A 16,795-nucleotide genomic window follows, 5' to 3' on the forward strand; every position below is an offset into this window, starting at 1 on the left:
TGGACCCCCTGATCTACATAGTTGTTCTTGTAGCTCAGAATCTATAGAATGTCATAAAGGCCAGGCAAATAGCATTTTCAGAGAGATTAAAGTGACTGTAAAGGCTCGTTTTTTATTTTTTTTTAAATAAAAACATATCATACGTACCCTCAGTGCAGATCTGTGCCCCGAACATCCTCTTCTGGGGTCCCTCTGTGGTTTTTGTGGCTCCTCTCCACATCAGATAGCCACCTAAAAGAAGCGCTCTCCCGAAGGGGTTACCTTGCGGGAGCGCTCTCGAGTCCAGCATTTGCATCCATAGACACGAATGCCGGACTCGACCCGCCCCCAAGTCATTGGATTTGATTGACAGCAGCAGGAGCCAACGGCTGCGCTGCTATCAATCTATCCAATCATGAGCCGGGATCCCGTGGAGAGAGGGGCAGCGTGTCCCTGTTGGGGGAAATAAGGGGCTCTGGTAAGTAAAACAAGGGGGCTAGGGGCCGGTCACTGCCAGGCCCCATGGGATGCATGAAGGTGAAAAAACACAAGGGTTTACAACCCATTTAATGGCAGCTTACATGTATCTTCAGAACTGGTTTCCTTTATGTGTTTGTCTTCTAAGGCAGCTGTGCTCAACCTTTTAAAGACCGAGGACCAGTAATTTGGTAACCAGTCATGGGCCTCGATGAACAATAGGGTTTTACTTCCCCCCAAACCACAAATGTAAATTTACTTACTGTCCTGAGGCCCCTGATGCTCTGCAGTTTACTGAGGGGTCAGCTGTGCTTTGCACTGAGACATAGAAGTCTATCGCTCAGTGCAGCTATCCCACAGGAAAGTTGCAGGTGTACTGCACTGCACCCGCGCATCAGTGTGACAACAGCCTACTAGTTCTTAAAACTTTTATAGGTGCTAATATGCCCATTGCAAAAGCTATTATACCCAGTGTATGTGTTGTTTAAGGCTGGGTTTACACTATGTGCAGTGTGGGGAACAGCAGGGGCTCCGGTGCATCCCCATTAACCGTTTCAGGTCCACATTTTTGCCTGAATTCCGACCTGAAACAGAGCCAAAGATGCACAGGACCCTTCTGCTGTATGTCTTCGGCGCCCCGGAGATGTGTGAACTGGCTCTATCGAGAGCCTGTCACACTCTCCTGTAATGCAAATTCAATGCATCGAATTCGCATAGGTGTGAACCCAGCCTAATACACTGACCTTCTTTTCCTCTTGCAGCTGTTACAGGCATCACTCTCCAGGCTGCTAGAAAGGTTTAGAGGCGGAGTGCACATTAGCCGGTGCTACAGAGGAAGCATAGGCTTATGTGGCTCCAGTTCCCTCCGCTGATGGCGCCAACTCACTGCACTCTGATGCTCAGAGTTAGCAGGTTGGCAAGCCTAGATTGCAATCAACGGGTTGCCAACCCTAGGCAAACGCTTCCCTGGTTTCAGGTTGTGGGCCACGGGCTGAGCATCCCTTCTCTAAGGCATGTAAAGACCTCAACTTACAACAATACACCTCCTCTGAATGGTTTCCAGAGTCCAATGGCAAATGGGGTCATTACAGTAATGATAGTCAGATGTCATGCTTGGTTTTTAATTACCTGGTATTTTATTAGGTTTCTGTGACTCTACATGAAGTTATATATGTGTGGTTGGGAGGAGGGGTAACAGGTGAACAGAGTATAGGGTAGCTTAAAAGACAAGGTTGATGGCATCTATGAAGAAAAAAAGGTTGGTATTGGGGTAGACCAAAGGGAGCTAGTTGGATGCTGGGTTATAGGATAGGTGGATGGGAGCCAGGATAGGTAAATGGATGTTTGGTTATAAGTGGGTACCTCCTTGTGCCGGGGAGTGCTCTCTTGCTCCGACTGGTAGCAATAGTCAGGAAACAGAAGCAAGCGAGTGAGTGTGAGAAACAAAGCAGTACAAACAGACAAATATGGCTACAAGGAATTGAAGATCAATGCCCATAGCATGGGAACTTTTATCCGAGGACAGAATTTAAAGCAGGGTAAACGAACATGGTGGTAGACAAAATTAAACGAAGCAAAGACTACAAAATATATGGGGAAAGCCAAATTAATTAGCAACAAACTTTATTTAAACATGAGGACACAAGACAAAAAGAACTGGAAGACATACTGAAAAAACGGTAAATTACAAACCCTGCATAGCCATTACTATCAGGAAGTCTGAGACGCAACTACTGCAGGCTCTATCAAAATGGAAACTGGCTCATTGGCATTGTCACTAACGTGACAAAAATGCTTAAATAAGTAGCTTGGGCACTGTACATGGGTACTCCCAAATGGAGGTTGATGTGAGAGCTCATATACTCCTTGTAATAACATTGAACTATTTTAATCTGCCATCCTTGCCTGGAAACATATTTTCAGGGTGCAACCATATGACATGATCACAAGATCAGGGTGGCATGACTATGATGGTTTGGGATCATCCAAACAAATAATACATTATTTAAAACATGTAGCATGACAAATGAATTCTGCCTACACTAGCTAGCTAGAGAGAAACCTGGTTAGAATGGGTTACTATCATTGTTACAGTTAATTGTCAAAAGAGTTATTTCAGGGATGGGCTAATTAAAGTAAAACTCAGGACCCAATTAGTGAGGTCTATGAGCCAGCAGATATTTTAAGGGCCCTTTCACACCGCATTGTGCTGACCACAAAGCATGGCAAAGCTTGACAGCATTGCAGTGTTTTGTGATTTACTTTGAAGGGCAGTGCAATGCTTCTAGGTTGGGCATGTCTGAATTTCAGTGGAATGAGGTCCATGGCAGCCTATTCAAACTTAATTAACTACCTTAACGCAATGTAACTCCTGAACACGACACATTACCTGGTTAACGTTACCAGAATGCCTTCAATTGTCAATGGGACCTTAAGTGGCCAGATTGATCCTTAACAACAGTTTACAAGGCTCCTGGTTTAGCTGATGTGGTCACTTCTTTTGATTGCTTTCCTTTACTGAGTTCTGAATATGAGCTAGTTGGAGATATTTTAACGTTTTGGTAAAAGTAGGCGTCAATACCTATTGCCAATGGACTGACTTCTGAACACTTCCATTGGGTTTTAAGTACAGAAGCAGATTAATCTATCTGAACCTGATGTAGTTGGCTGATCTACAGTAGATATGGGCATCAGCAATGACTGAACACAACTAAAGACATGTTCAGGCTGTCCAGAAGCAGCCAGTACAAGAACACGCACAAATAAGGCAATTGTACATGCACATCCGCCACCCAAGCCCTTTAGTAACTACCGTAAGCAAGTATCTATTAGACTTGTATGTTGGAGCTGGGCATATAACAAGGTGGATCTAAACCCATCTTTCTTAGCAAGTAATAAATCCCTGTATAGACCAGTTTGGCTCTCAAACACTTTAAATTGACAGACAAATAAAGAGATGCATGCTTTAAACATGGAAGTATGGAAGTCATCTTACCTTAAGCTCTTTGATTTTGGTTGGAGTGGTCACTTCTTCCTCTTCTCCTTCGTCTTCATCTTCTTCTTCTTCTCCCGGAGTTGCCTTGTGATTTTTCTCTGGGGTGGATTCATGATTCTCATTTAGAGCACTCTGTTTAGAAATTCCTTTAAAGAGCAGTGAGTGGGTGTATATGAATATGAGGCAAGAAGATATAAATATAAAATGATATTGCAGATGTGTTAGTAATGGATTTCATAGTTGTAATTCTTTCTATGGGTTTTATTTATAAGGAGTATAATTGTGCAGTAAAACCTACAGTAATATACAATGAAAAACCTGAAAATTATAACCGGAGAAAAAAAAAGTATTTCTTGAGCATAGCAGCCAATCATATGCCAGATTTTGTTAATTAACGCAGATTGATATATGAAACAAATTTTCAGGTTTCTTTGCCCAGCCCTTTGAATAACCCTTAATAGATAGATAAAGGTTTCTCATAGCCCAGTGCGTTATCCCTCATGTTGTCAAAATCTTAACGTTCTGAACATGTAATCGTTCTATCTTCATTCTACAAAGAAAGCTGTGGCCTTGCAGTGCTAGCGTTTTGGCTTGATCCCCACCAGGGAAATTGATGTGAAAATTTTGACGTTGTCTAATGTGTGCAAAAGTGTTCTTCAACATTCCGAAACGTATTGCCAAGTCTACTGGCTTCTACCCAAATGTGGCCACAGAATAAGCTTATCAATATGGCTAGGATAGGAAAATCTAGACCAGTGGTCTCCAAACTCCGGCCCTGGGGCCGTATGTGGCCCTTTGCTTGCCTCTATCTGGCCCTTCAGGGACTATTCCATCCACAACTGACACCAATGATGGCGCACCATTCCTTCCACTGATACCAATGATGGTGCACCATTCCTCCCATTGATACCAATGATGGGGCATTATTCCTTCCACTGACACCAATTATGGATCACTATTCCTCCCACTGATACCAATGGTGGTGCACCATTTCTCCCACTGATACCAATGATGGGCACTATTCCTCCCACTGACACCAATGATGAAAACTAATTTTCAGGTTTCATTGCCCAGCCCTTTGAATAACCCTTAATAGATAGATAGAGGTTTCTCATAGCCCAGTGCGTTATCCCTCATGTTGTCAAAATCTTTTGCCCCATCAATGCCCCACCATTGGTTTTAGTGGGAGCAATAGTGCCCCATTGTTGGGATCAGTGGGAGGAATAGTGCCCCATCATTGGTGTCAGTGGGAGGAATAGTGCCCCATCATTGGTGTCAGTGGGAGGAATAGTGCCCCATCATTGGTATCAGTTAAAAAGGCCCCTCAAACGCCTATGAGAATGATACAATGGACAGCACATAAAAACATGAGGCGTTAGCCTTGCATAGTTTCCGAATTGAAGCCTCAAGTCGAGTCAAAAAGCGATTGAAGCCTGTCAACGCTTCCCAATCAAGTTTATGGTAATGCGCTGCAACTGCACTGGCATACGGTTGTGGTGCATTTGCAGCATAGTTGTGGAGAATTAGTAAAATTAGAATTTTTGCTGGTTGTAAAGGAGCAGGCCCGGCTTCCCTGCGTTCGCTCCAAAAAAAAAAAAGAAGGGGGGTACAAGTGAACGCACCCCCCCCCCCGACCATACCAGGCCACATGATCTCAGCATGGATCGGTGGGTGATTTGGGGCAGTGGGGCCTGTGCGCATTCCATCCCAAAGCACCTTGTCCCCTTGTTGATGCCTCTTTGCAATAACCCTGGACTGTGGCTGCGGGGGCTTATCGGAATTTGAAAGCCCCGTTTAACAAGTGGGCCCCCAGATCCCAGCCCCTCCCCATGTGAATGAGTATGTGTTACACTGTACCCCTACCTTTTCACCCAAAAAATAGAAGTGTAGTGCTACAAAAAAGAAAAACGTTTTTTGACAAGTCCTTTATTAAAAATGAAGAATGTCCTCAGTTGTAGGTCCAAGGTGTCTTCTTCCTCCGGTCTTCTCCCTCCACTGATGTCTGCTGCTTCCAGTCTTCTCCCTTCGCTGAGGTCTTCTTCGCCGATCTGGTGTTCTTCTTCCTCTGCTGCCCCTGCCAACCCGCTCAAAATAAAAAAACAGGCGTGGCCATCCGGTGACATCATTGGGAGACCCCTCCTTCTTGTTATGTCACTGCCCCATCATAGCCTGGGCAGTGATGTCACAAGGGGATGGGTGACGTCACTGGATGGCCTTGCCCCATAGTTATAAAAGAACTGGCAGACACCATAGCTGACATAACAGCTGGAACCAGCATAGGAGCAGGACCATTTTTTAACGGGTTGACTGAGCAAGAAGAAGGAGAAGAGGCGGAGGGAGAAGACATCAGAGGAGGGGGAAGACCATATAAAGAAGACACACTGTACCTACGATTGGGGACATTCTTTATTTTTAATAAATTAATTGTCAAAAACCGTCTTTGTTATTTGTAACTCTACACTTCTTTTTTTTTTTGGGTGAATGGGTAGGGGTACAATGTACCCCATACGTATTCACATTCTGATAAGCCCCAGCCTGCAGAGCCCCACAACTACAGCCCAGGGTTGTCGGGAAGAGGCATCGACATGGGGACAAGGTGCTTTGGGGTGAGGGGCACAGAGCCCCCCTGCCCCAAAGCACCCACCCCTCATATTAAAGACATGTGGCCTGGTATGGTTCAGGAGGGGGATGGCCGCTCACTCATCCCCCTCCTTTCTCGGCCTGCCAGGCGGCATGCTTGGATAAGGGTCTGGGGAGCACCCTGCGCCGTTATTTTTATTTTTTTACATTTTTGGTGTGGGATTCCCCCTAAATTTCATACCAGACATAAGGGTCAGCTATGGGTTTTTAGGGTAACCCCACGCAGTTTTGTTTCAAAATTTTAGTGTGGCATTGTTTTTGTTTTTTTACCAGCATTTTTTTTTCTTTCAGCTGTCAGCTTGGAAGCCCGCTGACAGCTGATGACTCATCGGTTGTTAAGGATGCGGCGTGCGGCTTCCCGTCCCGCTCCATACCAACTATTGTAGGGCTTTGTGATGCAGTTTTAACAAGCTGAAAGAGCTTCTCAACCGTGCCGCAAATGTCCATCATTCACTGCGTGCGCTGCTAGTAATACTGAGTCATGTCAGAGCTTACTGACTTCAAGTGGACAAATTGTTGGTGCCCGCTTAGTTGGTGCCTATGTGACTGAAGTTGCCAATTTGTTTTATGGTGTTGCGAGGTACAGTATTAAAGGTTATGATGGCATACACAGTTTCCGGGAAAAGGTCATCTGATAAGCAGAAGTGTTTTTGACAAGGTTAACTGACCATTGCATAGAATTGTGATCCGGATTTTTGCATTGAGCGTGGTTTCAGATTCCATTATCCACTATTCAAAATGTATATTTGTCAATTCCCAGAAGAATTTAGGCCATCTTGAATTCCGAAGGTGGTCCAACACCATGTTAGGTAATGATTTTGTTCTTTTACTATAATTGTTTCCATAATTTTGTCCAACCCCTGTACAACTATGTAAGAACTAAAATTCTTCACATGTATTTACTAAAAGGACATATGGCAAATAGTTTAGGGTAAAGGGACAACATCACCTCCCTGCAAAGTATATTCAGTCCCCTTTACCTGACTGCTCACCCACTGCAGTAGTCCACCCTAGATGAGCTCCATTGTCAGATGACAGTTAGGACTGCAGTATAAAGAGGTCTTGACATGGGCACTGCGGCTTCCACATACAGTATATTTGCAAATGTGTGCAACACAGCCCTCCGTTTTTAACGTAAATTGTTAGACGGGGTTAATATGGTTTGTTTGAAGGCTGGGGTAATTGCCATCTTTTTGTATAGGTTGGTTGCTGATTTGGTGTGGGGGCACATTGGATACCTTCAACTGTCATTGTGCTAATGCTAGGTGTCCAATTTATCCCCGTGCCTTTGAGGAGGCGGATCCCTCCACACAAACCTTAATTTAAAGCGATTGTAAGGCCCCTTTCACACATGTGGATGATATGTCCGTATTTCATCCATCCGTTTGCGGATGAAATACGGGCATACATTCATTCCTATGGGATAGCAGGTGTCTACGGATGAACATCCGCAGACACCCGATTTCCTCCGCCTCCGCAACAGTCCGATTCTGCAGACGGAGGAAAATCCTATTTTTCTATCCGTCTGCAGAGCGGATCAGATGAACACGGACACACGGTCCATGCTCATCCGATCCCCATAGAGGAGAGGGGAGAGCTGACAGGGCGGTCCCTGCACAGTGTGCGGAGACCGCCCTGTCCGCAGCCGGCTCAGCGGGGACAACGGAGCGATCCCCGCTGAGCGAGCGGATCATCATGGGCGGATCATTACTGATCCGCCCCGTGTGAAAGAGGCCTAATGCCCCGTACACACGAGCGGACTTTTCGACATCCAAACTCCGACGGACTGAGTCCGGCGGACTATCCGCTCGTGTGTGGGCTGCAACGGACTTTAGCTTCGCAAAAGTCTGACGGACTTTAGAAATGAAGCATGCTTCAAATTTTCCCGACGGAACTCCGCCGGACCCGGTCCCCTTCGAAAAATTTGCTCGTGTGTGTGCTACTCCGACGGACTAAAACCGACGCTAGGGCAGCTATTGGCTACTGTCTATGAACTTCCTACGTCGAATCCAGTCGTACGTCATCACGTTCGACTCCGTCGGAGTTTGGTGTGATGGTGTGTGGTCAAGTCCGTTCGGTCGAAAAGTCCGCCAGAACTCCGGCGGAACTCCGCTAGAACTCCGTCGGAAGTCTGTCAGACTTAATCCCTCTCGTGTGTACGGGGCATTAGAGTAATTTTTTTTTTAAATAACAAACATATCATACTTACCTCCACTGTGCAGCTTGTTTTGCACAGAATGGCCCCAAACCTGCTCTTCTGGGGTCCCCCAGCAGCTCTCCCCGCATCAGATAACCCCCTGGGAGAAGCGCTCTCCCGGGGGATTACCTTGCGGGCATGCTCCCGAGTCCAGCATTCGGCGTCCATACAGACCGAATGCAGGACTCGGCTCCGCCCCCGGGTCATTGGATTTGATTGACATCAGCGGGAGCCAATGGCTGCGCTGCTATCAATCTATCCAAACAAGTGCCTGGAGCCCGTGGAGAGAGAGACAGTGTGTCCCCACTGACTGAATGAAGGGGTTCAGAGAAGTAAAATGGGGGGGCTAGGGGGCCAGTGAATGACAAGTGTTTTTTCACATTAATGCATAAGATGCATTAAGGTGGACAAACACAAACCTTTACAACCCCTTTAAACACTGCATTATGTGCTCCAACTTGGAGACTTTCAAAACTATAGAGTTAGGACCGCAATATACAGAAGACCCCTGACGTGGGTACTGCGGCTTCCATTTTTATTTTCCCAAATGCATGCAGCGAAACCCTCTGTTTTTAATGTGAATTTATGGACATTGTCAGTCTAGTTTGTTTGCAGGCCAGTTGGTAAGTGTGCCAGGAAATGTTTGTCTGTTTGCCATTGTTAGATGATGCCATAGCTCACCCAGATGGGTGACGCTAATGCACTTCCCCACATGACATTGTTTGGGCCAGTCAGTTGGCTGTTCAGGCCATAGCACTGTCACATGAAGCGGGTGAGCTGGGTGGCCATATGAACCCGAAGCTCTGCTCTTTTAGATCTGTATAGCAAGGAAGTAGCAAAGGAGCACAGTATTGAGTATAATTTTCAAGGAAGGTGAAAGGCTGTTATCACACACTGTCATTTTGCCTTGTATATGTAAATGACCGTGTCTCTAAGGGATCCCACACAAATATCACACTCGGTGGGCACGTTTGGATGAAAACCTGTACTGAGAGGAATATTATGGTTGCCACTACTGATCTACTTCAAGAAATGTTAGATGTCTGGATGTCTCTGGCCTCAATACTTTCTGATGCATTAACCAAAACATGGAAATCAAGAAAGCCAGGTCAGCAAAGGCATTGGATGGACATGACAGCTAGGAAGATAGTATTTTCCATAGAGGAGGTAATTGGTGGCAGCTTCCAATACTTCCTGAGTACATATTTCTTAAACCACCTACGGAAGGGTCCTCCAGGAGAACAATGGACTGCACACCTTGACAGTTGCACTCTACATCAATTTCAGCAACATGAATTGCAAGGTGACTTTACCCATTTCCTGAAGGCTTCTATGTACTGAGCCATTTATATTAATAGATTATTTTCTGAGGTGTCAGGTATTGCATAGTGGGTGTCAAGCCCACGCACCTTTTAATAAGATCAGTAGAACGGCAATAGCCTGTGCTATGTAATTCTCTCATTTTTGTTTTCTACCTGCATCATCAGTGACATTCAAACTTCCAAAGCAGGTTTTAATCTGATTGGTGGCTATGTGAAACTTCCTAGTGCTAACATATTTTTTTTTACATTGAGCTTACTGATTGTGTTCCTGCATCTCCAGCAGGTGTGTTCCAGGATCGCCAGATAACACACAGAATAGAATAGGGGATTGATGCAGTTTAGCAGTGTCTGGATGAAGGATCAAACTGCTCAGAAGGTAAGCTATGCTCTCTCTCAAGGTATAAAGTGACACTAAACCATAATCTTCTTTTTTCATAAAACCATTTTTACAAACATAACAGCGCTGCAATTATTTTGAATAAAAATGATTTCTTACTGTGCATACAATCCTTCTGTTAAAGGTCGAAGGTGTCCTCTTCCCCCTCACTTTCATTCTACTCAAATGAGCAATGGAGATAAATGGTTGGTGATTAGGTTGAGGGGAGGATTGAAGTATATATATGTTCTGCGCACTGCCGGCACTGTGTGCATCCGCGTGTACATTTGTAGTCTCCAGGGAATGAATACTAGAGGGTGGCTACTTTCCAACGCACAGAGGGACCATGGAGAACGAAAGTTGTCACCCTCTACCAGAAAGTCAAAGAACTACAGCAAGATGAACTAATTTGGGAGAGTTTGCAGATCACTTTGAGCAATAGAAAGTTCTGTTTTATGATAGGAATACAGACTAGAATTATTTTTTTCTTAAAGCGGTAGTAAACCGCACCAAATATTTGTTTTTTAAACTCTACAAGGTAGAGGCATAATATGTTAGTACACATCGCATATTAGCAAATTATGAAATACTTACCTTAAAACAAAGCCCCCCAGCGCTGCACTGTCACCGCCGTCAGGCGCTTCCATCTTCACCTGGTCTTCTTGCCGGGTTCGCGTCCACCAGCCGGCTGATTGGCTGTGCTGCAATGATGTGACTCCCACGCAGAGCTCCAAAGGGATGGCACACCAGCTGCATGCAGTCTGAATATCTCCTAAACCGTACAGGTTTAGGAGATATTCACTGTACCTACAGGTAAGCTTTGTTATAGGCTTACCTGTAGGTACAAGTGCCCAAAAAGGCTTTACCCCTACTGTGATCCTGAGCTTAGTGTCACCTTAATGCTCAATTTTTACTGGAGTGTGCCTTCATGATGAAAATAACTACAACCTCAAACTAAAATAAGGAAATTAGGTTTGCTGGATAAAAGCATTAATTCTGTGCCCTTTTCCAGGAACCGATTTATTTGTAAATGTTGCATATATGTACATGTTGCACATACCCCCTTCGGCACTCTGAGACAGTGTATATCGCTTGCTGGCAGATCTCTTGAAGTTAGGAGCCGGCCGGTCTATCAGAGCACTTGCTTGCTGGGTCTGCGCCTGCGTACGTCCGCTGTATCGGAATTTGGAGCCCATCACTAGGAATCCCTTGGGGGCAGGCTCTGGAGAAACCAGCCTGGGTATGAGATAGAAGGGGTTAATATTTGCTTTTTGTAAGTAACATTTTTTTTTTATATATATACAGCAGTAGTTTTATGATTAAAGCAAAGGACACTGCAGAGCCAACTTTGACACTGTAATCTGGTTTGTTGTGGTGTTATTGTCTGACCTTAGACATGATTTGTGCATTACAGAGCCTGCTCATTGTGTTGTAAACATGCTAGTATTACACAAGACAGCCATGCCTCTGTGTAGCCAGGTGCTTGGCTAAGAATGGAGAGTTAGAGAAACACTGACTGTAACTGCTCTCAGTAGCTGCTACCCCGTGGTGCTAAACTGGGTAATGGCAACAAGAGGCGGGAGCTGTTTAGCAGGAAGAGTTCAATAGACTCTATTGAAGTCAGGCTGCACTGTGGGAACTGTAGAATAGAGGAGAGAGACTCTACTGTAATCAAGAGTTTTTAAACTGCATTTCCCAGGAGGAGATTGCTGGGAGGAGGGGAAAGAGATGCATTTTTTTTTTTTGCTGTACAGGACATAGCTTCCTCTTGCCACAAGGGAGCCCGGAGAGTGCATATTGCTGTCCATTGTGCACCACCACTGCTGCATAATGATGGCCGCATATGGAGTGAAGAGACTAGATGTGCCAACAGCCAGAGTCACCTGGGGGCAGAGCAGAGAGTGGACTAATAGCTGTGTGTGACCAGATGGTGAGCTGCATTATCACTGGGACCGTTGAGCTGCTGCTGTGAGGATTTACTATCTGCTGCTAAAGAGACTGAGCCCTTTAGGAACTGACCATACAGCCATCTAGTAGCCTTATTGCTGCCTGCAGACTTGACTAGTACTATTCTCACATGCACCAATGATACAACTGGGGCCCCAACACTAGCTGGCAGAAGAGTTAGGAATAAAGATTGTCCCTTTTCAGCTGCTACACAGAGATCTTAATCTATTACTCATGGTAAGAGGTACACCTCAGGGGACATTACACTATATCCTATTCATTCTCCTAGAGTGCACTCTAGACTAGTCACAGTATTATCATTCACATTGCAGACACTTAGCTGTACTGTTTTTTGCTGATGTTGCAGATTCATGAGTTAGTCCTAGTGTAGTGGTACAGAACTCTATTCTAAGTTACTTTGGCACAGTGATTATACTGTCTAACAGACTGTGTCCGAACCTACCTTCTGTGTACTCATTTATGCCCAAACCACCATTTATTCTAACCCATACCAATGCATTGGAGTTGATTTACTAAAATTGAAGAGTGCAAAATCTTTTGCAGCTGTGCATGGTAGCCAATTAGATTCAACCTTCAACTTGTTCAATTAAGCTTTGCCAAAAAAACCTGCAAGCTGGTTTCTATGCACAGCTGCACCAGATTTTGCATTCCTCAATTTCAGTAAATCAACCCCAATGAGTTCATTTACCATTAAGCGGTCTTGTGTCTATTTCCTGGTGCCAATTTATAGCCAAGTTAAAGGTAACTATAAGGCCGGGTTCACACTATAGCGATGCGGGAACGCCGCGAATCCGAGGCGTTTACCCGCATCGCACACCTCCCGCCGGCAGTTCACACTGCCCTATGCGGACGGCTGGGAGTGTCAATGTTATGTTAATGACACCCCCAGATCCGTCGGCATATCGCAGTGCGATCTGCCGACTCGCACAGGAATCGGATCGCATGGTGTGAACCCCCATGCGATCCGATTCTGTTGCGGACCCAAAAAAGGGTCCTGTGCGAGTTTGCTGCGGGAGCGCTGCGAATTCAGCCATACTATCTGTATGGCTGAACTCGCATCGCTACGGAGATCGGATGTGATTTGCTGTGCGAATCACATCCGGATCTCCCCCCGCAGCGGTGTGAACCGGGCCTAACTGTGTTTTTATAAGTGTTTGACATAATTTTCATTCAACCAGGTGTGTCAGAGGGGCTGAAGGTGTTCTTGGAATCGAGGTGCAGAACACCCAAATTGCCAAGCAGCTCCTGCGGGGGGGGGGGGGGGGGGGCTCTACGTCCATAAACACACAGAATACTCAGTGAAATGTACCAAGTAGGAAGTTGTCATTTGACAACTGTTTACAGTGAAGGGTTATAGGAGCATCCTCTGTGTAAACGTATACTTAGATTTTCAGCCCCATGAAGTCCCCCTACCCATTGTCCCCTTCCCAATGGGCCTGAGGGACGAGCTAAAAGTTCTGAGCTTGAAGCATCACTGCAAAAGTGTGCAATGAGGCTGCAGGAAGCACCTGTGTTATGTACAGCATTGAAGGAGGAATGCTAGACACCCCTGCAGGGATAACCTTGCTGTTGTATTTAGGACAGCCATTTGTAGGACAGGAACTTTTACTTTGGTTTTCAATAAAAATGGCCATTATAAACAAGTATAGTGCCATGGCTGTCATGAACCCTTTACAACATTACATTGGCTTTAGGCTGGGTTCACACTGCTGCGGTGACCAGATCGGATGTGATTCGCACCGCACTGCAGTGCAAATCACATGCGATCTCTGTGCGATGCGAGTTCAGCCATACAGATAGTATGGCTGAATTCGCATCGCATCTGGCCCAAACTCGCACAGGACCCTTTTTTTGGTCCGCAGCAGAATCGGATCGCATGGGTGTTCACACCATGCGATCCGATTCCTGTCCGAGTTTGCAGATCGCACTGCGATATGCAAACTGATCTGGGGGTGTCATTAACTTTTCACTGACACTCCCAGCAGTTCGCATAGGGCAGTGTGAACTGCCGCCGGGAGGCATGCGATGCGGGAAACCGCAGCGGATTCGCAGCGTTCCCGCATCGCAGCAGTGTGAACCCAGCCTAAGATTTGATTTTATGGCCCACTCAGACCTGTGTGTTTTGGTATTATGCAGGTAAAGGCATATTTTAGCATTAGGTACCGTAATACTGAACAATACAGCGTGTTGCAGTGGCATTCATTTTGAAGGGCATACCAGTGCAGCTAACCAACACACCACAAGGCACATGTGTGATAGCGTGCCACAACGCACAAATGTAAACTGGTGAATGTGGTAAAAAATGTGTTGCAGGTTTATTAAAGTTGAGTTCCGTCAAAAAAATTAAAATAATTAAAAGTCAGCAGCTACAAAAAGTGTAGCTGCTGACTTTTAATAATCAGACAGACACTCACCTGTCCCGCGGTCCAGGGATACGAGCATACGAACCCCCAGCTCCTCTCCGAGGTGCGGGCATTCTTACTGTGCACGCTTGGCTGTGGCTTCACAGTCGGGCATGCACTGTGCATGCGTGAGCCGCGATGCACGCTGTGAATGGCCGAGCAATCTTCTGGGACCTGTGATGTGTCCCAGAAGATTGCAGGGAGGGAGGGGGGAGAGGTGATCTTCCTTCCGGTGCCACGGAGCCCAGAGAGGAAGTGGGAACTGGGTGCCTCTAAAAAGAGGGTATCACCAGGCCGGTTCTTCACTGGGCTTCGGGTCCCCAGGCGCCAACATTTTGCTTGTGGGAAGATGGCTGTGACTTTCTGGTGTTTCACAGCCCAATTTTCATTGCGCATGCGCGGGACGCGGTGTGCTTTCTCAATGTTCTGCAGTCTCTTGGGACATGTGACGTGTCCCAGGAGGTTGGGGGATAGGGGGGTGTGTGTGGGGGGAGGGGGTTGTAGGTTAAGAGGGCCCGCCAACCTAGGTGAACAGAGCGGAAGTGGAAGTGGGTACCTGCCAGAAATAGGCACTCGCTCCCACCAAAAAAAAAAAAAAATCACATTGATAAGAGGGGAGGGGGGGAAGGGGAAAGTTGAGTGGAACTTCCCTTTTCAGGTCAAGTTCCACTTTACGTTCCAAAGTCTCAATCTTTTTCTGGAATTAGGTAGGTGTGGTCTGTTGTAAAGTATAGTATTGTATAAATCTAGTAAAAAAATAATAATAATACTGTCTGAACTGATGTTAGTGAAATTCTATAAACTCACCTAAAGAATGTGTGATGCTCTATGCAAACCTTCCAGAGGCGCTTTGCGGCTCGATGATTTGGTAGTTTGAATCCGATGGTGCTTTCAAACTGCTCATACTAGAACAAAGAACAAGTGGGATAGAAATTAGATGCCTTATAGCTGCTTGTAAAAGTTCCATTATAATGCAGCTGTTTTATGAAATCTTAAAGTGGATGTAAACCCACTCTCATCCTTTCTAAACTACTGCCATAGTGGTTATCTAAAAGGAGATACATGCCTCCTGCATGCATCCTTACCTGTCAAATGTCTCCCATCTGTCTGTTATGAGACCCCAAGAACTGCAGATTCTGTGGGTGGGTCTGTTGTCCAAGCTCGGTGGGTGGAGTTTTGATGTCAGTAGACTCCCCGCCCACCTCTACACTACCCTTGTCAACAAACATTTTCTCCTGTGTATTTCTTACACTGAACTTCTGCTATGATCACTAACATCCAGTCAAAAACCAGAAAAGTCACCACATGACTTCAGCATGCTGATGTGTGGAGCAGCCAATCCTGGGAGAGCTGGAGAAAGGAGGAGGGGATCTGAAGTACACAGAATGTTTCTCTCAGGCTGGTGCATGAGATATGTAAATCACCTGTCACTCAGAGCAAGGGGGAGAAATGGACTCCTATTTCTCTGTCTGTTTTTATCTCACTGAAAAAACATAAGAGGACAGCTCAGAGGTGGATTAACTCTTCGTGGCAAGACTTGGCACAGATGACATGAAATCCTATACTGTACAAGGTGCAAGCCTTAATTTAAAAAAAAAAAATGTTTTTGGGGTTACATCCACTTTAACTAAATGATAAATTCGGTGTAACCAACTGGAATGACTGGTGAAATCTAATTGGACAAAAGCATTATTTTCTTTTCCTCCGGTATTCATACATCATCTTCATTAATCCAATTAAAGAAAAACTATTTCTATTTTTGCAATCTCTATTGTACTTTTTACACCACTTACCTCGCCCGGCCGGATCTTAATATAGAAGTTACTCCTCTTGTAAGAAATCTTTAAGATTTTGGGCCAGGCAAACCTATTTATTCTCAGACGGTCTCTGTATATCAGAAGCCCATTGGCACAGACGCCTAGCATTATATCTATACCTTCAGAATCCTGGGAGGGGGAAAAAAAAAAACATAGCGTAAAAATATAGTGGATAATTATTTCAGATATAGTACCAAGCCTGAATATACAGCATTTGCCACAAAAAAAAGACACATTTAGTGTGAGCCATTCTGTAGCCAATATTTTAGTGATTAACCCCATTCTCAGCACCCTATAGTACATTTAGGAATCCTGCAGTTCTTAAAATAATCACCAGGAAATTTCTTCAAATGCAGGACAGAACCAGTATGTTAATAAGGATCTCCATGAAAAAGTTTACTTTCAATATTTTTTGATTAAAGGTTTGAAAATACAAGTACAGAGGTACAAGAGAGAAGTCAGTTCAACTATATGCAACAATTACATAATAGCTGTGGAGTGACTCTGTCTGACAATATATTAACCACTTCAGCGCCGGAAGAGTTGGCTGCTCAATGACCAGGCCATTTTTTGTGTTATACAGCACTGCATCGCTTTAACTGACAATTGCCCGGTCGTGCGA

General features: G+C 45.2%; 1 protein-coding gene across 11 annotated transcripts in view; it reads right to left on the reverse strand.

Annotated features, from left to right (window-relative positions):
- EPB41L1 (erythrocyte membrane protein band 4.1 like 1) overlaps positions 1-16,795 on the reverse strand; it is a 209,251-nt gene that overhangs the window by 33,984 nt on the left and 158,472 nt on the right. For 9 of the 11 annotated variants that reach the window (XM_077459075.1, XM_077459070.1, XM_077459073.1 and 6 more), the window contains 5 exons: positions 16,150-16,302; positions 15,164-15,261; positions 11,047-11,222; positions 3,452-3,597; positions 1,819-1,851 (listed from right to left, as the gene is read on the reverse strand). In XM_077459075.1, the coding sequence (XP_077315201.1) occupies positions 1,819-1,851; positions 3,452-3,597; positions 11,047-11,222; positions 15,164-15,261; positions 16,150-16,302 (606 nt within the window). The remainder of the gene's footprint in view (positions 1-1,818; positions 1,852-3,451; positions 3,598-11,046; positions 11,223-15,163; positions 15,262-16,149; positions 16,303-16,795) is intronic. The other 2 variants (XM_077459076.1, XM_077459079.1) reach the window with 1 other exon arrangement.

This window comes from Lithobates pipiens, unplaced genomic scaffold (genome assembly GCF_037356315.1).
Source record: "Lithobates pipiens isolate NorthernLeopardFrog02 unplaced genomic scaffold, aLitPip1_a1.2 Scaffold_28, whole genome shotgun sequence".
Lineage (NCBI taxonomy): Eukaryota > Metazoa > Chordata > Amphibia > Anura > Ranidae > Lithobates > Lithobates pipiens.